The following is a 20,836-nucleotide window of genomic DNA, read 5'->3' on the forward strand; positions in this document are numbered from 1 at the left end:
AAATCTTTGCCATTGAAAATTGCACCTGAACACGATAAACCCATTAGCAGTATTGCTTGTTCACATTTCACCATTCATGCTGATGGATTTGTTTGCACACATGGAAGTTTCTCACTGGGATGAATGGAGAAAACTGAATACGTGAACTGGCACTCAAACACAATAATAGATCAATAGTTGGACTAGCAAATGCCTGAAAGAAATACAGGATGTGCTTTTCTGTTAATATAAAAAGATGTAGTTCCACTTTTTAAGAGAAACATTGAAATCACAGCTGGCTTGAGTAGAATAAAAGAGAGAACTTTAATTACATTTTGAGCTTAAGTTTTGTTTTGTTGTTTTTCCTCGTACTAGGCTATTTTAAAAGGATTTTTGGCTGACTTCTCTACAACAGTAAGGCAGAGTGCAAAAAGTATAGTGGAGGCTGCTGTTGAAATATATCAAAGAATGAGCATTGATCTCCTTCCAACACCAGCAAAATCCCATTATGTGTTTAATTTACGTGATTTGTCAAAATGTGTGCAAGGTAAGGTGTATTTCCACTTGGCACAATCTCTGTACCAGTTTTGTGCTCACATTGTCAATAATTATTTTCCCTAGTAATTTTTCTGTACTGTCTAATGTTAGCATGCTATATTTTACCTTTAAATAACTTTATTCTTGGCATATTGCTGTGAAAAAGCAGTGCATTGCATTCCTCTAGAGTTACTGTGAATTTTTGAAAGTTCATTTCAAGAGAATAGAGAAAAGTTAGAGGTAGCAGTATAGACTTGTACTGAAATAGAAGAAGACAGCCAATGCAATACTGCGTAAAAATAAAATTGTAAAAGTAAAGCTGTGCTGTTAACTCAACACCATGTGCTTTCTTTTCTTTCCTTTTTAAAAATCAAAAGGTTATTTTGTTTATCATAATTGTGCATAATGTACATCACATACTGCAAAACGAAACAAAATAACTTGTATTACAACAAAGTAAGTGCGTAGGGTTGTGCATTATGTTGAGCCTTTTACTCCAGTACATAATAAGTATGCCAATATTGTCACCCCTCTCTAACCCTTACCCTATTAGTTCGTTTGAGCATGCTTACCATCCCCCATAATTTCATAATCTATTATTCATCAGTTGGAGTTCTTATTTTATTTACCGTATTTTTTGCCCAATAGGACGCACTTTCCCCCCTCCAAAAATGAAGAGGAAATATGTGTGCGTCCTATGGGGTGAATACAGGCTTTCACTGACTCCTAGAGAGCGAGAGGGGTCGGTGCGCACCGACCCCTCTCGCTCTCCAGGCTTCAGGAAGCTATCCCCCCAGCCCCGCAAGCTCCGAGAGCGATGGCAAGGCTGCGCAACCTCGCCTTCGCTCCCGGACCCCCAGCCCCAAGGCTAAAAACGAAGCCAGGACAGCAAGCGGGATCCATCCCGCTCGCTGTCATGGCTTCTTTGCTCTTTGGGGCTGGGGGGGGGGAATAAAAATTTTCCCCCTTTATTCCCCCCCCCAAAAAAGTGCATCCTTTGGGCCAGTGCGCCCCATAGGGCGAAAAATACGGTAACTTTGCAGAGATCAACATTCCAGCAGTTAAAAGATGCAGTACAGTTCTATATCTTCAGATCACACTGAGTACAATCAAAGGGTCTTAAAGGTAAAGGTAAAGGTACCCCTGCCCGTACGGGCCAGTCTTGACAGACTCTGGGGTTGTGCGCCCATCTCACTTAAGAGGCCAGGGGCCAGCGCTGTCCGGAGACACTTCCGGGTCACGTGGCCAGCGTGACAAAGCTGCATCTGGCGAGCCAGAGCTGCACACGGAAACGCCGTTTACCTTCCCGCTGGTAAGCGGTCCCTATTTATCTACTTGCACCCGGAGGTGCTTTCGAACTGCTAGGTTGGCAGGCGCTGGGACCGAGCAGCGGGAGCGCACCCCGCCGCAGGGATTCGAACCGCCAACCTTTCGATCGGCAAGTCCTAGGCGCTGAGGCTTTAACCCACAGCGCCACCTGCGTCCCTATCAAAGGGTCTTACAAGAGCTTAAATACAACCTGTTATAAATTCAATCTCATTTATTATTTCTACCCAAAAATTCCTTATTCTGAGACAAAACTGGAAAATGTGGACCTTATCTATATTTATTGTCTGTCATCTCCAACATGTATTACAAACATTACTATAAATATGGTTTAAACTTGCAGGGGCTAAATACTATTGGAGAATTTGCAAAAATTATCTTCAAATTTGTGCTGACTTTCTGCTTGGGGATGTTATTCCAAATCCAGTTTTAAACATCTATTGGAATTTGACAACCCAGCTCTCTCTCCCAATTATTTTTATAGGTGATCATTGTAATGTCTCGCTATATAATGATTTTATGTATCTTACTCAGCAGACCGAAACCAGGCTTTTAAATACATTAATGTTGCTGCCTTGAAATATCCTTTAATGGATGAGAAGGATAGTCAATTTCTTAACTATTTTTAGCCACAACCCCCCCACCCAATAACTTTGGGTTTTTTTCCCATTTCATGCAGTTTATAAGCAGATTTTGCAAATCTTCAAGTATCTTTGCTGATACTCCCCAGTGATATCCCACACAAAACTAAGATTTTAGAGAGTATTACCCTTTTTACATCTTACAGGAGAGGGGACTAATAAGCAAGTACAGTCGTACCACGTTTTGAGTCCACCCCATTTAGGGTCCATTTCGCCGAACGTCCGTGGCAAACCCAGAAGTACCGGAACGGGTTACTTCCAGGTTTGCTGCACATGCAGAAGCACTAAATCGCGCATGCGCAGAGCGGCGCTTTGTCAAGCATCCCTTTTGTCGAGCGTCCGGGGCTCCGGAACGGATCCTGGAAGCCAAAGGAGGTACAACTGTACTGGCAATTTCCACTCCCTTTTCTGTTTTCATCAAAATTATCCAACATCACTAGACTCCCCCCTGCAACCATATGTTGTTCTGTTGTGGTGATTAATTTAGAGTGACTCAAGGATAAAACCAAGCTGCAGTTTGATGCTGCAACCAATAAATGATGAACACATGTGTGTTAATTGGACATCAAAAGCTGTCACTAACAGTTTTAAAACCCAACAAATCTTCTGCAAGCATGCTTAAGTATTGATTTTAAATTTGCTTTAAAAGGATTTTTTCAAGTCTTTTTTTTTTACATATATTATCACATTTTTAATGTATTTTTCTATTGCAGGCATGTTGCAATGCAGCCCCATGTCAGTTCGAGACCAGGCACAGATATTCAGGCTGTTCTGTCACGAGTCCCAAAGAGTTTTCCATGACCGTCTCATCTGTAGCGAAGATAAACAATATTTTTATTCCATGTTATCTGACATGGCCAGTAAGGATTCTTACTGTACTAGTAGATATTATATTTAATCTGCATACTTCATTCTCACACAATTAACATGAATTTAACCCACCTGTTTTACATTGTAGGCAAATATTTTGGAGTCTCTATTGATCCAGACTCATTTGTGTCTAAACCCATCTTATTTGGTGACTACATAAAGGTGAGGAATCCGTAGAAAATAAAACTGGATAGAATGATGCCTTTATGATTTGACTTCTATAAAATTGGGCTCTTGTTTTTGAGGTACAATGTGACCTGTAAAGTAAATGCACTCTGCTGTAGAAACACTGTGAATTTAGGTGGTATTTTTACGGTGAGATTTAGTGCGGTTCTTAGGCCAGATTGATAAAAGTAAAAAAAATTATAGTGCGATGTGATAAAAACTGCTAAGAATTAAAACATTTTTTCCCCGTCTTGGATGCACATGAAGCATTTCCTCCACTGGCTTGCAGGAAATCTTTGGGAGGAGAAAAGGATAAGAAGTAAAACCTACACAAATCTGGAGTGGAGTCACTAAGATGGTTGGAGTCACTAAGATGGTTGGATGGCGCCTTGTACACCTCCTTCCAGCAACTCTTGCAGCCAGGCTGGTGCCAAACATATTGCTCTGCTTTCCCTTGGGCTATATCAGCGAAGTCGAGAGGGGGGTCTTGTCATCTGGGCAGCCCAGGCCTCCATACCAGTGTTTCTCAACCTTGGGTCTCCAGCTGCTTTTGAACTACAACTCCCATCATCCCTAGCTAGCAGTACCAGTGGTCAGGGATGGTGGGAAATGTAGTCCGAAAACAGCTAGAGACCAAAGGTTGGGAAACACTGCTCTATACATCCTGCCCAGGCTTGCACCCTGGGGAGGTCACTTCAGTGCTACTAACGCAATGGTTTGACTTCATCCCTGGAGGCGCACTCCATTCTCTCTTGAGACAGATGGATGCCAACAACATCTTTCTTATATTGTTATTGTTTAGTCGTGTCCAACTCTTCGTGACCCCATGGACCAGAGCACGCCAGGCCCTCCTGTCTTCCACTGCCTCCCGCAGTTTGGTCAAACTCATGTTTGTATCTTCGAGAACACTGTCCAACCATCTCATCCTCTGTCGCCCCCTTCTCCTTGTCCCCTCCATCTTTCCCAACATCAGGGTCTTTTCCAGGGAGTCTTCTCTTCTCATGAGGTGGCCATGGAGTCTCAGAAAAACTAGTATTGTGAGGCCTTGGAAACAACTTGCAAATAATTCTTGAACATGAGCAGCACCAAGAATGTTGCCATCAGTTAACTGAATAGTGTGAAAAAAATAGCCAGCCAGCTTGACATCTGATATTTATTTGAATAGTCTATTTCTTCTGTCAGCTTCTGGAGTGAGTGTGTCTGCTGCTGGCCACAGACATCTCAGCTGGCCTCATTCCTAGACCTCCAGCAGCAGTTTTGGGGCTGAGATATCACTCATAAATAAATAGTGGAGGCTGCTAGGACTGCCCGATAATTTTTCATAAGAAACATTAGTCACTTGAATGTTATCTGTGCTATGGAGATGGAGTTTTCTCAGATGTGAAATGTCCATTAAATTAAAAGGAGCTGTCACATTCAGCAATAGGTTCTGAACCAACTTCAGAGCTGACAGATCAAATCAATGCAGAAAACAAACAGCTGGTCACCAGATGGCAGTGGCAGAGGCATATGGAAGGAGCATGTTGGGGGTTTCTTGCTTCTTTGCATTGGAATCTTTCCTAGAGCAATATCTGCAGCCTTGAGAGATAAACCTCAGTACTTCTAATTACCAGATATTTACCTACATAAATATGGTTTGTGTTCGTGAAACTGTATTTCCTCCAACTGAGGTTTGATGGAAGAAAACTGCTCAGTGGCAGGTGATTTCAATCATAAATTGTAGAAAGGATGATAAATAATATGAATGGATGGATAGTGTTGATTTCTTTTATTTTTATTTTTTTAAAAAACAAAGTAATAACAGTAAATAAATTACAATTAAAATGTGCACCCCACCCCCAAGACCATTCCGTTCTAACTATTCAACCTTCCAAAATTTCAACACCTCTTGCGATGGTTTGACTCCTTTCCATTTTAACAGTACAAATCCTACAAACACCTTCTGTGTCTCCTCAAAATAATTTCTCCTGCATGTTCCCCATCTTACCTTAATAGCACATGTTAATTTATCATTAATAGCTATACCCCTCACCTCTTTATACCACTCTTCCATTTTATATTTGCCTTGCCCCTTCCACTTCATAGCTATAATAACTCGTGCAGCCGTCAATAAATTTGTGAGCAAGTCCTTCATAGCCTGTGAACCTTCCACCCCATCGTAAATTGAGAATAATGCTACCTCTGGACTTTCGGTTAGCTTTAACCCAGTGATTTCTGTTATCTCCTTAAAACCCTTTGCCAGAAAAATTGTACATATTCACACCCCGTGTCTATTTCTTTTAGTCATTCAAAGGAGTGGAGATGATTCTCAGTAAACTCTCCAGGAGGATTGCTTAGAAAAGCAGCCATCATACAGATATTCCTCACAAGGAAGACAATACACATTTTCAATTATATTTAACATTCTCTTTGTATGGTCAGAAAAGGGCAGCCTTTCTGGATAGTGCAAGTGCTAGACTCTAGGGATGCTGACTAGAAGGAACGTTCCTAACTTTGGGACGTTGTAGATTTGTCCTGGTCTGGTGCATGCAATGTCTTTTGTTTTGTAGCTCTGTGATTTGTTCTCGTATTATGATGGTCATTGGCTATAAACAATAGAATTTACTGATTACAGTAAATGGATCTCAGGTTAGAACTAGAAATATAGCTGATATATATATATATTGAGGGGGGGATTACTAGCATCCGGAGGAAAATATTATATTGGGCTAAATTTAAATAATATGATTGCAGGTAGATCAGGTAATTGAATATCTGGTAGCCTAAAAACCATTGGACATGATCCATTCCCAGGTGGTCACTGCTGCACAGTAAACGAGCCCTCTTTCCTTTCTCATTAGCTGGCCAATAAGCACTCTATAGCAGTTCGAAAGCACGTCAAAGTGCAAGTAGATAAATAGGTACCGCTCCGGCGGGAAGGTAAACTGCTTTTCCGTGCGCTGCTCTGGTTCACCAGAAGCGGCTTAGTCCTGCTGGCCACATGACTCAGAAGCTGTCTGCGGACAAATGCTGGCTCCCTCAGGCTATAGAGCAAGATGAGTGCGCAACCCCAGAGTCATCTGCGACTGGACCTAATGGTCAGGGGTACCTTTACCTTTATTATCTTACTCTTGTGGCTGGAAGGTGAAATACACAAATTATGACTTTCAGTGTGAAGCTCATATGCATCTAGCTTTCACTTTCCTCTTCAGGTCCTGTGTACAAATAGCATGTGCCAAGGAGCATAAATAACTGGCCTAGGAAGGAATGGAATGGTTCAATAAAACAAATGGCTGGTGTGATCTGTTGTTCCCAAGCATGGCTGATTGGGATCTCCTCTCACATGAGCTTGATGAACTCACAGATGAAAGGATTGTCTCCCTAATTTGTAATATTCACACATATGCCCAACATGAGAAGTAATGATTTCCCAAGAGTCTGTAAAAATTTCACATAATTAATTGGCTCACATTTCTATTGACTTTGACTCACTTCTATCACCATTAAGCTATGCTTTTTTGCAGTCAGCATTTGCTGGGGTAGCATTATATTTTCATTCCTTTTAATCACAATCTTATTTTCCTTTTCTGTTCATTTTAGATTGGAGTTGAGAAAGCTGAACGCATTTATGAAGAGCTAACTGACCTAGAAAAGATTATGGGGGTTCTGCAAGACTATCTGGATGATTATAATATAACCAACGCTAAGGAAACCAAACTGGTATTCTTCCAAGATGCTATAGAGCATGTTTCAAGGTAAATAATTACACTGCCATTAACCAAATATCAATAATATAAATGAGTTAATACTGTATTAATAAACTAATGACAACATGCCCATATAAAGTGTAAAGTACATTTCTGTAAATAGGTTCCTTGCTTTATTTTTAAAAAACAGTTTTTATTGAAGATTTTCTTGGTTTACAAAAGTATGTCTCTTATTTCAAGTTGTAAAGTCTTTTCTACAGAACAGTTACATTTGTTTTGGGACATTAGTGTTGAGTACAGTATAAGGTTGGGGAAGAAGGAGAGGAGGAGTGGTGTGCCGAAACATATTCCTTTTTATAGTGTACATGTGGGGTTTGTGTCAGCGTCAGCTGAATAGGTTCTGTTTCTATTCGCTTGTTATACTTTCTTGATACTGAGAGGGACTAGGAGGGCCCAGGGTGTGGTTGGCTGTAATGAGGTTTGTGCTTCAGCAGTGGCAAGCCAAGTCAGAGGACGGCTTCAGTGGTACCCTCCCTGGACAGCTCCACAAAGGGCTTAGGTTGGGGACTTCATAAGAGCAGACCTCAGGGGTTATTTCAGTGGCAGGTTAAGACTGAGCCTTAAATACAGTGGTACATCGGGTTAAGTACTTAATTCGTTCCGGAGGTCCATTATTAACCTGAAACTGTTCTTAACCTGAAGCACCACTTTAGCTAATAGGGCCTCCCGCTGCTGCCGGAGCACGATTTCTGTTCTCATCCTGAAGCAAAGTTCTTAACCCGAGGTACTATTTCTGGGTTAGCAGAATCTGTAACCTGAAGCGTATGTAACCCAAGGTACCACTGTAGTTGCTAACTTTACCTTCCATGAAAGGAGGCTGTTCATCTGAAAGGGTGCATTCTGTTTTCGGATTCATTGGCTGCAATGCAGCAGGAGAAGATGTGGTCATACAATGACTTCTGTGCTGGAGTTTTCAAGAGAAGGGCATTGCCACCTCCTTGGGCTGGAGTTTACCTGCACAATGGGCTCCTCCTCAGCAAGGAGTTCTGGTTTAGTGTGTAGATCTGGGAATTGTCCCGGTGGGCATGAAGTACGTATGCCGTTTGCGTCTCTAAAACATAGATAGAAATGTCGGTGTGACTGAGTATAATGAGCCCATTGCTTAAGTTCAGAATGGCAAAGGGAAAACCCTTTATTGCTGGAGGCCCTCCTTCTCGTAGGCATGAATGTGGATTTCCAGAATGAAAGAAACCTTTTACACTGCTGTGCTGCTTTAGTGAGATGGCAGTAAATGAGGAGGGTAGTGAGAAAAGGCTTCTTGCTTATATCTCTTGCTCATATGAATGCTAATTTATTGCATTGAATTTATGTTCAATTTCCCCCACAGAATTGCTCGAATGATTCGCCAGGAAAGAGGAAATGCCCTTCTTGTTGGAGTTGGAGGCACGGGCAAGCAGTCTCTAACTAGACTCGCCTCTCACATATGTGGCTACAAATGCTTTCAAATAGAACTAAGCCGTGGTTATAATTACGACACTTTTCATGATGACCTTAGGAAGCTATATAAAATGGCAGGGGTGGAAGACAAAGATATGGTTTTCCTTTTCACGGACACTCAGGTATGAACAGCTGAAATAAAAATCAAATTTACTTTGTGCTTGCTGCTAAAATCTTATCTGGGTAATAAAATGCTACCTGATTTATACAGTGTTGTTTATACAACCAAAATGATTCAGAAAGGGAATAATAAGCTTCATAAAATAACTAAAGGTCAAATAACTCATAGAAACAGGAAACATTTTTAAGGAAGATATCTGAAGCTTTTTATTAAAATGCTTTACAACATTTTTGATTGCTAAAATGTTTGCATACAATTTTATTATGTTTATTAGTGGGTTTTGCTGGCTCTTATTTCTTTATTAACTAAGCTGCCTTGTGAGCCTTAGATGAACAGCAGGAGCCAGAAAGGAGGTTGGCAGGAGGAACAGCAGGAGCCAGAAATGATCAGTGACTGCCACATAATAATTAAGGGAATTTTCACCCTTAGTACTGGGTGTTGGAAGGATGTGGGATTAAGGTTCTGTGGGCAGGATTCACCTAACAAGCCCATCAGCAGAAGCCCTGTGCGACAGCTTTCACCGGTGCAACGGGGCTTCTTACCTCTCCTCCCCCCGCAACCCCACTAAATTGGGTCGGCAAGTCAGGAGAACCCCCAGAGCAATGTATGTGTGAGGGAAGGGGGGGGGATCATGCCATCTGGCAAGCTGATATGATTTCTCAGACAGAACACTAGTATAGAAGTGTGATGTTGAATTCCACAATAGGACTTGGTTCTTTGTACATGTGAATAGGATTGCCCTGTTTGACAGCGTAGTAATAAAACCACAGAATGATCATAAAAATGACTTGCTAATCAAGAAAGTTTAAATTCCCATGTAGGGAATTTGGCCTCAGAAGCTCTTCATGAAATGCCTGCTAAATCTCTGCTGGTCTAAGAGCATCCCCCAGCATGAGACTGGCGACACTAAATTAGTTCAGGTTTCCTTCCTTCAATATTTACAGGTGATAGATATCACAAAGCGGTTGTTAATTAGATATGGCACCTTGAGAGATTGTTCAGGCTGTGAAAAGCTCATTGCAGGGACTACCCAGATTTGAGGAACTCTGGGTACCATTTAAGTCAAAAGTTCAGTAGCAGCTCAAATGGAAAACAGGCTTGGTTATAGAAAAATCATGGGATATATGGAAACGGATGTGAAAATCCACAGTGCAGGCCCCAACATTGTGCAATCCTGTGGAAAGCTGGTGGTGGTTCTCCAGCAGGCAGTAACTACTGGGAAAGCCCCAAATAAGGCACAGAGCTGCCATCTTTGAATGCACTGTGTACCCAAACAAAGCCTCTCTGATCTGCTTAGAGACCTCGTCCTTGGAGCTCCCAACTTCACCAGCCTAGAACTAGCATATCACAGTTTTTGAATAACTTCCCTTTGCCGCAAAAAACCCTTTCCCCCAACCTGTCCAACTCAGTGTGAGCTAGCAGGCCGGCCTTTGAATGCAGCAGTGGATCTGCCACTGCACTTCAACCCACTGCATTCCAGGCCCAGTTTTGATTGACTTGTTAGTCAGGGTCCTGTGCACTCCCAGCAGCAAAGTGGAGATGATACTAATTGGAAAAGATGCAGGAAAAAGCCAGCCAAAATGATCACTGGCATGGAGCAACTCCCCTATGAGAAAAGATTATAGCATCTGGAGCTTTTTAATTTAGGGGAAGAAAGGTGGGGAGAGTAAGAGGAGGTATATAAAATGAGGTGTAGAAAGTGGACCAACAAGTATACTTCTTCGTTGCCTCATAATACTTGAACGTGGGGTCATCCAGTGAAACTGAACATTAAAATATTCAGGACAGACTCTTCTTATATTCTAATTTTAGGTTGGTTTTTTTAAGTGATTTGCTGATACTTTTATTTTCTGATGGCAGAGTTGCTGTTTTTAACTCTGCAACACCTTTTCTTCAAAACCAATATTTACAAAATCTGTAGATTGTTGTAGAGGAATTTCTTGAAGATATAAACAACATTTTGAATTCTGGAGAGGTGCCTAATCTGTTTGAAAAAGACGAGCTGGAGTTTGTTATGGCAGCTACCCGACCCAAAGCAAAAGAAGCTGGTATACCAGAGGGCAACAGAGATGAGGTAGGACGCATTATAAATACTACCTTAAATGCATTATATTAACTTTTTTGGAGGGGACAGCGACAATATTTAAATAACTACATATTCTTACATCTGTAATTTTCAGCTACAAAAAGAAGAGGACATTTTCCTGTTGCTGCTGTTCTCATCCTGTATCAGAGATTAAACTCATGGGTTAGATATGGAAATAGCCCATAAAGTAACCCAACCTACAGCTTTTTACAGTTTATGAGTGTCCTCAGTTTTATTTGTGCTAACAACCTAATTACTGCTGTGCTTACTTCTTATCCTTGAATTAACATTCATGACTGCCTTTTCTCAGGTATTTCAGTTCTTCATTAATCGAGTTCGCCAGAAGCTACATATTGTTCTGTGCATGAGCCCTGTAGGAGACGCTTTTCGAGCACGCTGTCGAATGTTTCCATCACTTGTGAATTGCTGCACTATTGATTGGTTTGTGCAGGTAACTAATTTCAGTTTTGTTGAGAAGTCCAGCTGATGCATAATTATTATATTTGATTGAAATGGCTTGTTCCGTTCTATTGAAATGTTTTCCTTCAACAACGACCTCCGCAAAATTTCAGTTCCACTCGAAGTTGTAGTCCTGAGTCTGAGCCTATTAGTTAAGAGACAGAGCTACAAATCAGGAAACCCCTGGTTTGAACCTCAACTTTCAGTCATAAATTCACTAGTGGGATTTAACCTCAACTCTCATAGCCAATGTGGAAACGATCAGACTGAATGTCAGACCAAGTGACCTACCCACTGAAAGGCAGCAACAAGATAAATGAATGTAGAGGGTTTGAAATGTGATCCGAATTCTAGAATAGAAAAGGTTTTGGTTTAAAAGAGGCATGACAGAAATTAACCCACACACCAAAAAGCATGGAAACAGTAAGTAAGGCACACACTTTAATTTTCATGTAATATGAACAGTAAACATGTTGTTCTATTGTCTTACATGTTGTGCTAGCTTGCAACTCTGTCTCCTGGCGCCCACACAGTCTTTCAGCCTCAGCTCTGTTCAAAGCTGCTAGAATGTTAAGCACTTCTAATATCGCAGTCATTTTGGGGAGTGGGGCGGGGAGAGAAACACCACAAAAACCCTGATGGAAAATGCTGGAGGCACTGAATGTATAACTGGCGTAAGATTATCTCGGTAATCTTTTTATCTTTTTTTTTCAGTGGCCCAGAGAAGCACTTAATTCTGTATCAAGGACTTTTTTCCTGCACATTGACCTTGGAAGTGAACGCATGAAAGAAAAACTTTCCAGAATGTGCGTAGACATTCACATGAGTGTGACAGAGATGGCAGAGCAGTACTATGCTGAGCTCCGACGGCGCTACTACACAACGCCCACTTCCTACTTAGAGTTAATCAACCTTTATTTAACCATGCTGGGCGAAAAAAGGAAGCAGCTTGTTTCAGTAGGTTGAATTTTATTAGTGAGAATCTATGCCTTCTTTCCCTTTAATGTTATTTTACTTCTCTCGTAAAAATAGCATACATGTTGTTGGGTCCTTTTTTCCCTTATAAGAAATGCCTTTAGCATTTTCTTTTTTTCACCCTGGGCCTAGATGGTGTATGACTTCATGAGAAATCCAAGTTCTGAGATTTCTTGTTAATTTCCTCTATCATCCACTCGCACTAAAAGGACTTAAAATTATACAGTGCCAGTGATCTTAGTGAAGCTACCCACAAGTGACAAGAGACTGCAGTGCAGTTGTTTTACATATAGGCATTTGTATCCGGTGACGTCAGCTGAGATAAATAGCCATTAAAAAAATATATATCCTAGCTCTTTATGATCTTCTGAATTATTTCTCAGGCTCGGGATCGTGTGAAGAATGGCTTAACGAAACTATTAGAGACAAACGTACTTGTTGATAAAATGAAATTAGACCTATCAGCTTTGGAGCCAGTCCTCAAGGAGAAATCTGTGGATGTTGAGGCACTGATGGAAAAGTTAGCAGTGGATCAAGAAAATGCTGATCAGGTGCAAAGTACTATCTGTTCTTCGTTATGTACATACATATGTTATTCTTTATGTTTATCATATCTTTAGCAGTGGTGTGCCCTTGAAACAGACTGTATTTTTACTGCTTAGTGTTTCCTAGATGGTGCAACTAACTTAAGAATTCAGTAGTCCCCCTATAATGAGAAAGGATGAAAAGTGCTGGGGGTGGCATGCAAAGTACTGACTGTTAGACCATGGGTAGCTAAGATGGGTCCCTCTAGGTCAGGCATGGCCGAACTTGGTCCTCCAGCTGTTTTGGGACTACAGTTCCCATCATCCCTGACCGCTGGTCCTGTTAGCTAGGGATGATGGGAGTTGTAGTCCCAAAACAGCTGGAGGACCAAGTTCAGCCATGCCTGCTCTAGGTGATGTTGGACCCCCAACTACCATCATCTTCAATAACTGGACATGCTAGCTGATGGGAGTTTTAATCCAACAAGATACGGAGGACACCGTGTCCGCTACCCCGTGTTAGATCAATGTTCCACATGACTTAATGCTGGTCATGGTTCTTTGAACTCTCACTTAACTGAAAAGGCAAGGGATAGTACAACCGTAAGCATCTTTACTCAGAAGTAAGCTTTGCTGAGTTCAGTGTAGCTTTCTCCCCAGTAAGTGAGTTCAGGACTGAAGCATGGTCTATTGCCCTTTTTGTTCTGATAAAGTACATCTATTCAAACCACTCAGAGCAGTGCTGCTAGGAGTGTTGATTGTTTTAGAACAGGAAGATCTCAAAGGCAGTACAACCTCCATTGGTGACTTAAAAAGAAGAAGAAATCACAGAATTGCATTGTATTTTACAATCTTACCACACATTGCGTTTCTATTTTGTTTCCTTATATTTTGAACAAGGAAAACCAAATATTAGAGTAAGGAAAATGTTTACATTTTTAATAGCTGTTATTCATTTGGTAAAGATGTCTTTGGCTATCCCCGCTCCCAGGTTCGGCGTGTCGTTCAAGAAGACGAAGCTGTTGCGAAAGTAAAAGCGGAGGAAACTCAGGCAATAGCTGATGACGCTCAGCGCGATTTGGATGAGGCTCTTCCAGCTCTGGACGCGGCTAACAAAGCTCTTGACTCTTTAGATAAAGCAGATATTTCTGAAATCAGAGTTTTCACTAAGCCGCCTGATCTTGTCATGACAGTAATGGAAGCTATCTGCATTCTTCTAAATGCAAAGTAAGCTAGCGCCTCACCCACATTCTTGATTTTTAGGTTTGATTTCATGTGAAATGATGCTCATTTCCTAGAGCACTTTCCAACAGAGAGTCATGTTCCCCTCCGCAGTGCAGCACATATGTGTGGTATCCTTAAGCTTCAAGGTTTCTTGCCAGTACTTGAGACAGTGAGGAAACCCAGAGCACAATGGCATCCTGTTACGAGTATCCATTTTGAATTACAAAATGTTACAGGTGAAGAGCAGCAGATTTGATATTGTTACAGTGGTGCCCCGCAAGACGAATGCCTCGCAAGACGAAAAACCCGCAAGACGAAAGGGTTTTCCGTTTGTGAGTTGCTTCGCAAGACGAATTTCCCTATGGGCTTGCTTTGCAAGAAGAAAGCCCATAGGGAAATCTCCGGGGACCTCTTTTAAATGCTGGCGGTGGGGAGGAAAGCCTTTCCCCCCCCTCCGGCCTTCAGAAGAGGTCCAGGAAGGCCGGCGGGGGCCGAAAGGCTTTGCTCCCCACTGCCAGCATTTTAAAAGCGGTCCGGGATAGCAGGGAAGCGCTTCCCGCTATCCCGGACGGCTTTTGAAGGCAGGCAGGGGGGAGCAAAGACTTTTGCCCCCCACTGGCCTTCAGAAGAGGTCCTGGACCTCTTCTGAAGGCCGGCAGGGGGCGAAAGTCTTTGCTCCCCCCTGCCTGCCTTCCCGGGAGAGCAGAGAAACGCAGCGCGTTTCTCCGCTATCCCGGATGGCTTTTGAAGGCAGGTGGGGGGGAGCAAAGACTTCCCCCCCCGCCGGCCTTCAGAAGAGGTCCTGGACCTCTTCTGAAGGCCGGCGGGGGGCGAAAGTCTTTGCTCCCCCCCACCTGCCTTCCCGGGGGCTTTAAAATCGCCCCGGGACAGCGGAGAAGTCCTCCGCTGTCCCGGGGCGATTTTAAAATGCTGGCGGGCGGCGGCGCTGCCGCCCGCCAGCATTTTAAGATCGCCCGGGACAGCGGAGAAGTCTCCGCTGTCCCGGGAAGGCAGGCGGAGGGGAAGCAAAGACTTTCGCCCCCCGCCGGCCTTCAGAAGAGGTCGGGGGACAGACTGTCCCCAGACCTGGTCTGAAGGCGGTTTCCATAGGAACGCATTGATTGATTTTCAATGCATTCCTATGGGAAACCGTGCTTCGCAAGACGAAAAACTCGCAAGACGAAAAGACTTGCGGAACGAATTAATTTCGTCTTGCGAGGCACCACTGTATTTCAGCAGCAGCCAAACATTCTCCATTCCTTCTCATTCTGTTCTTGATCTCAGAAATACTGCCAAACATTATGAAGGAGACGTGTGTGTGTGTGTTTGTTTGTGTGTGTGTGTGTGTGTGTGTCATGATACTAATGATACTAATGATAATGATACTAATTAGCATTGGGGGGATAAAAATTAAGAACTCAAATATAATTGGGCATGACAAACTATAATTGTGGTTTTGATGTGTGGGAATAGTCAGAACTCCCTTGTGGTAAAGCACGTCTGTTTAGATGAGCTTGGGCCAAATTCCGACTTTCTCCTCCAAATCAGCTAATTATTAGGGAGTTTGATCATGCTGTTATATGCTTCAGGCAAAGTCAGCCACTGATGAATATCCCAAAGGAATCTAAGGATGCGTTACATCAAGTGCATTTATCAGAAAGCAAATGAAAGCCACTGTGAATATTGGTATAATATTTGAAAGAACAAAGAGTCCAGTTTTCAAAGGTCAATTTGTTTGCCCTTTATAACGTTTTTCCAAAGTGTGACTCTCTTGGATGTTTCAGAATGACTAAAAGGGAATGCTAATATCATACCAGCACAGAAGCACGTGTCTTGATCATTGCAACGCCTCCTGTAAGAACCACTTAGTACTTGACAGTGTGCAGAACTGTTGTATGGTGTGGAATTGGGTAGGAAAGTGCATGATGGACACTGGGTGAAGGACTGGGTGAAGGGTACTCTATGTTGGCTTATCATCATGGAATCCTGTGGGCATCTCAGCCACCATGAAGTTATCTAGGTTTTCACAATTCTACATGCCTTTTATTTTGGGGAAAATTGTTTCCAATGGACTCCACAGTTGTCTCTGCTTTGCTCACTAAGTATATCCCAGTAGGATGGCCCAACAATGGGCAACACTGCCATCTAGTATCCAAAGGTAGCAAAAATGACTTGTGGAAGTATCTGGTGTACTGAGATGTCCAAAGTTCATTTGCCTTTCCATCTGGAAATGAGAGCTGGACCATAAAGAAGGCTGATCGCCGAAGAATTGATGCTTTTGAATTATGGTGCTGGAGGAGACTCTTGAGAGTCCCATGGACTGCAAGAAGATCAAACCTATCCATTCTGAAGGATATCAGCCCTGAGTGCTCACAGGAAGGACAGATCCTGAAGCTGAGGCTCCAATACTTTGGCCACCTCATGAGAAGAGAAGACTCCCTGGAAAAGACCCTGATGTTGGGAAAGATGGAGGGCACAAGAAGAAGGGGATGACAGAGGACAAGATGGTTGGACTGTGTTCTCGAAGCTACCAGCATGAGTTTGACCAAACTGTGGGAGGCAGTGGAAGACTGGAGTGCCTGGCGTGCTCTGGTCCATGGGGTCACGAAGAGTCGGTCACGACTAAACAACAACAACAACAAAATGGCTTCTCAGTCACTGCTTTCTTTCTCCTTAGCCACTTCCTTCCCACTCTTTCCCTATACTTATCTGTTGATTATGGATAATAGCATGATAAGTCTTGTAAAATAGCCACAAGGACAACATAGCTTATTCCTGAGTGCATAGGACTGTCCTGCATATTTTATATATGTATCGTGCATAAATAGCCGGTGGTGCATATCTTAGATACCACCTTTTCTTAGATACACACCATGCAATGGGATCAGTTTGCGCTGTATTCCTCCTTTAACTACAGTGATAATTGAAGTGCAGCAAACTTTTTTAGTTGTGGCCCCCATCCTTTGGAAATTTCTGCCTAAAGAAGATCAATTCAACTCTCTATACAGTTTTTGCCACCAGCTGGAATCATTGATCTCCCCATGGAAGCTTCCAAGTCTTTGTTGATCGCTGATAACTTTGATTAGATTTGTGCTGCTTATGGCTTTATTAGTTATTGGGATGGATCCAATATATTTTGCTGGAAACCGCCCAGCCAGATGGGCGAGGTATAAATAATAATGTTGTTGTTGTTGTTGTTGTTGTTGTTAATAGCACAATCCTATGCATGTATACTCCGAATTAAGTCTCACTAAATTCAGTTCCATCTCCAGTGTACATAGGATTGAATCTTAAGTTTGCTGAACTTGGTTCCCATACCTAAGATCATGACATTATATAATTTAACAGTTTTGACAATAGCAACCTAGAAGGCACGTTCCTGTAGAGGACCAGCAACTTGGGCAGCCAGTTCTGCAAGTGTCTCTCTGGATTAGATGAAATCCGTAGACGTGCCACTTGACTTTGAATTCATATTATCACAAAATTTTAGCGGCAGCACGAGGCATCAAAGCTGTTTCCTTTGTTCCTATCTTCTTCCCAAAGCCTGTCTCAGTGCTTTTAAGTTTCTTCTCTTCTTGAAGTTAATGAAATGTGCTTTGGAAATGTAACTGCCAGTTAGTTTTTTTATCAAGTATAAATTTCATCCTAGCATTGGTAATAGAGCATGGAAATTTCAAAAATACATGAAACTGCATTGGTTAATATATTCTCTGGGGTATATATTTCTAAATTCCACCACTTCTTTTAATCTTTCAGGCCTGACTGGGCAACAGCAAAACAGCTTCTTGGAGACTCCACTTTCCTGAGAAGGCTTTTAGAATATGATAAAGAAAATATAGGCCGTCAAGTATTGCTTAAGCTTCAGAAATATATCAACAACCCCGATTTTGTACCAGAAAAAGTAGAGAAAGTGTCAAAGGCATGCAAGTCTATGTGTATGTGGGTGAGAGCTATGGATTTATACTCTCGGATTGTCAAGGTTGTGGAGCCAAAAAGGCAGAAGTTAAATGCTGCACAGGTGCTTGTTTTTTCAATGTTATTTTCTGTGTTTTATTTAATACCTTGGCACTTCTTGGTCTTTTCTGGGGCTAGCTATTTTGCTAAAGAGAAGAGATTTCTCTTGCTAGAGGCAATGGCTTATAATTTAGGAGTATCCCTTCCGCCCAGCAGAAGCCACAACCAGCCTGCTGATTGACTCCTCCATGGGGATGCGATACTCCCTGTTCCCAAACCTTGGGTTATGAAAGCCATCTTTTCCTCACTAGGCTCATTGCTTGCAGTGCATTTTTTATATCTTTTCTCTCATTTCCCCCTCTTCCCTCGTCACCCTACGCATCCTGGCCAAGAGGACAAGGGTGTTCATGGGTGGAAAAGATTGTTAAAAACCTCAGGCCACAACCAACAACTCCAGACCCTGCCAGATGTTATTGCCTGGATCAAGCTGACAAGGTTGGGCTCATGTCTGTGTGCCCTTGTGTGAGCTGAAGCTGTTGAGTACACTTAACAGATGATACAATGTGCACTCTCATTTTTCCCCTGGTATGGTTTTTCTCCTGACCAGCAGGGCTGGATCTATAGGCTGCTGTTTTGGCGCAAGACTTTGCTGCTGCACCCAAGATTGAGGGGGCCTGGTGCATGTTGTTATATCATACATGTGACACATGCCACATGCTGGTGATGTCATGTGCCCAGCATGTTTTGCACACATGTGATGTCACATGGGTGACATCCAATCATCAGGAGGAGACCAAGCGCTGAGCCCAGCACAGCGCGGCTTCAATTTCCGTCGGCTCCACTTCTCTCACTTTCAGGAGGAGCTTGCTCTACATCCGGCCTCTTCTGCCCCCTCAATATTGAGGGGGTCAGCCCCCCTGCCAACAGATACTGAGGGGGCCAAAGACACCTCGACTCTCTCGAGTTGGCACTCCTGGTGCTGCCTTGGTCAATACTGCCCAATGCCCAATGGTAAAAGAGTTGGATGTGGAAATCTGAGGCCTATGTTCAAAGTCCATTTCAGTCCTAGAAAGTGTTGCATGATCTCAAGGAAGTCACTATCAGTTTATAGTATGAACAAAACACGTTGTGCAGCGCATTTGGCACAGCAGTGATAAGCATCCATTTTTAATACCGATTAGGCAGAGCTTGATGCGACTTTGGCTACCCTTCGTGATAAACAAAAAAAACTGAGGCAAGTGGAAGAACAAATTCAGGAATTGCAAGACCAATATGAAAGAAGTTTGGAAGAAAAAGAGGGTCTTGGTAAGTGGCTGTTTTAAAGACCATGAAAATAACGTTACAGTAATGCTTCAGATATACTTTTTCACTGTATGTGGCTAACTAAATCTAAAAACACTCATTGAGTCTACAGTGCTAATCAAAGATGCTGAATGATATCTAGGAGCCGTACACAGAGCCTAGTAATAGGTTGGAGATCAAAAAATACAAAAAATAAAACAAAGAGCTAAAAACTTGCTTCCTAATCATGCCTACCCAGAAGTAAGTCCTGTTGAATTCACTGAGGCTTACTCCCAGATGTGTGGGGTTCAGATTCCAGCCTTAGTTGTCAGGAATGCCTGTTGGTGTTTCAGCAATTAGACATCCAGAAGACTCTCTGATCTACAAACATGTTAAGAATGTAAGCTTGTTTGTATATCTAAAATTTCTCACATGCACGAAGTTTGTCATTCTCTTTATCCAACATACAAATCCATTTATGAGGGCATCTTTTATATATATAAATTTGTTTTTATTTCAAATATTTACACAAAACTTGACAATGGCAAACTATTCATACACCAGAAGGCGGATCATGCTATGTAACAATCTAACACATACACAGGAATTACATAAAATATGAGGAGTTGTTGTCCAAGCAGATCTTTCCTTAGAGAATCATTTTCAGAACATCTCTGGGGAGTGAAACTTCGAAGGAAACACTAGAGAACAGAAGAACTCTAAATGAATTTGTGGGAGAATGTGCCAGTGATGGGGGCATCTGATGAAATGATTTTTACTTCTAGCCTTTATATCTCTGGAGTCCTGTACAGGTTTTTGAGGAGGCTCAGACTTGAGCAATTTATTTTAGTTTGCATATGTAGATACATACCCAAGGATAGAGTGTGTTTGAAAGGAATTAGGCTAGGAGCTGTCAACAAAGAACAAAGGATTCGCTTCCCATATTCTGATTTTCTGTGACATTTCTAACTCTGGACATGCAATCCTTTGTTATGTAAAGAGGTCTGAAGAATGTCTTGCAAAACCGCCCCCAAAACCTTACTACTGTTTTAAAATAAACAGTCTAGTAATTTTCACTCTATTTAGCAAGGACCATGGCACTGACTCAAGCTCGCCTCAATCGAGCCGGAAAACTTACAGCTGCATTAGGAGATGAACAGGTCCGGTGGGAAGAGAGTATTTTGAATTTTGAGGCGGAGATTTCGAACATCACTGGAAATGTGTTCATAGCTGCAGCTTGTGTAGCCTACTATGGAGCCTTTACAGCACATTATAGGCAGCTGGTGAGTTAAAACAAGACTTCTTTCTCTGTACCATGATTTTTGTGGATATGCCTGTGGGCTTTTTTCATTGTAAAAATCGTGTACTTTATAGAAACGCTTGTCCGTTTCATAACGAAACAGAACCCTCCAAATAAATGTAAAGCAGTATAGTCACATTGGAAGAACTGCAACAACTCTGCACAATAGGCCCTTTGCTCCAGCCGAAGAGTGAATTACCCTTTTCTTCAC

At 42.2% G+C, this 20,836-nt stretch overlaps 1 protein-coding gene across 2 annotated transcripts in view; it reads left to right on the plus strand.

Moving 5' to 3' along the window:
- DNAH6 (dynein axonemal heavy chain 6) overlaps positions 1 to 20,836 on the plus strand; it is a 127,789-nt gene that overhangs the window by 52,577 nt on the left and 54,376 nt on the right. For both annotated transcript variants that reach the window (XM_083718044.1, XM_083718045.1), the window contains 13 exons: positions 355 to 526; positions 3,197 to 3,343; positions 3,442 to 3,515; positions 7,098 to 7,252; positions 8,592 to 8,823; positions 10,744 to 10,896; positions 11,219 to 11,359; positions 12,082 to 12,324; positions 12,726 to 12,893; positions 13,858 to 14,093; positions 17,847 to 18,108; positions 19,226 to 19,349; positions 20,412 to 20,608. In XM_083718044.1, coding sequence (XP_083574170.1) covers positions 355 to 526; positions 3,197 to 3,343; positions 3,442 to 3,515; positions 7,098 to 7,252; positions 8,592 to 8,823; positions 10,744 to 10,896; positions 11,219 to 11,359; positions 12,082 to 12,324; positions 12,726 to 12,893; positions 13,858 to 14,093; positions 17,847 to 18,108; positions 19,226 to 19,349; positions 20,412 to 20,608 — 2,304 coding nt within the window. The remainder of the gene's footprint in view (positions 1 to 354; positions 527 to 3,196; positions 3,344 to 3,441; positions 3,516 to 7,097; positions 7,253 to 8,591; positions 8,824 to 10,743; positions 10,897 to 11,218; positions 11,360 to 12,081; positions 12,325 to 12,725; positions 12,894 to 13,857; positions 14,094 to 17,846; positions 18,109 to 19,225; positions 19,350 to 20,411; positions 20,609 to 20,836) is intronic.

The sequence above is a fragment of the Podarcis gaigeae genome (genome assembly GCF_964106915.1).
Source record: "Podarcis gaigeae genome assembly, chromosome: 17".
Classification (NCBI taxonomy): Eukaryota; Metazoa; Chordata; class Lepidosauria; order Squamata; family Lacertidae; genus Podarcis; species Podarcis gaigeae.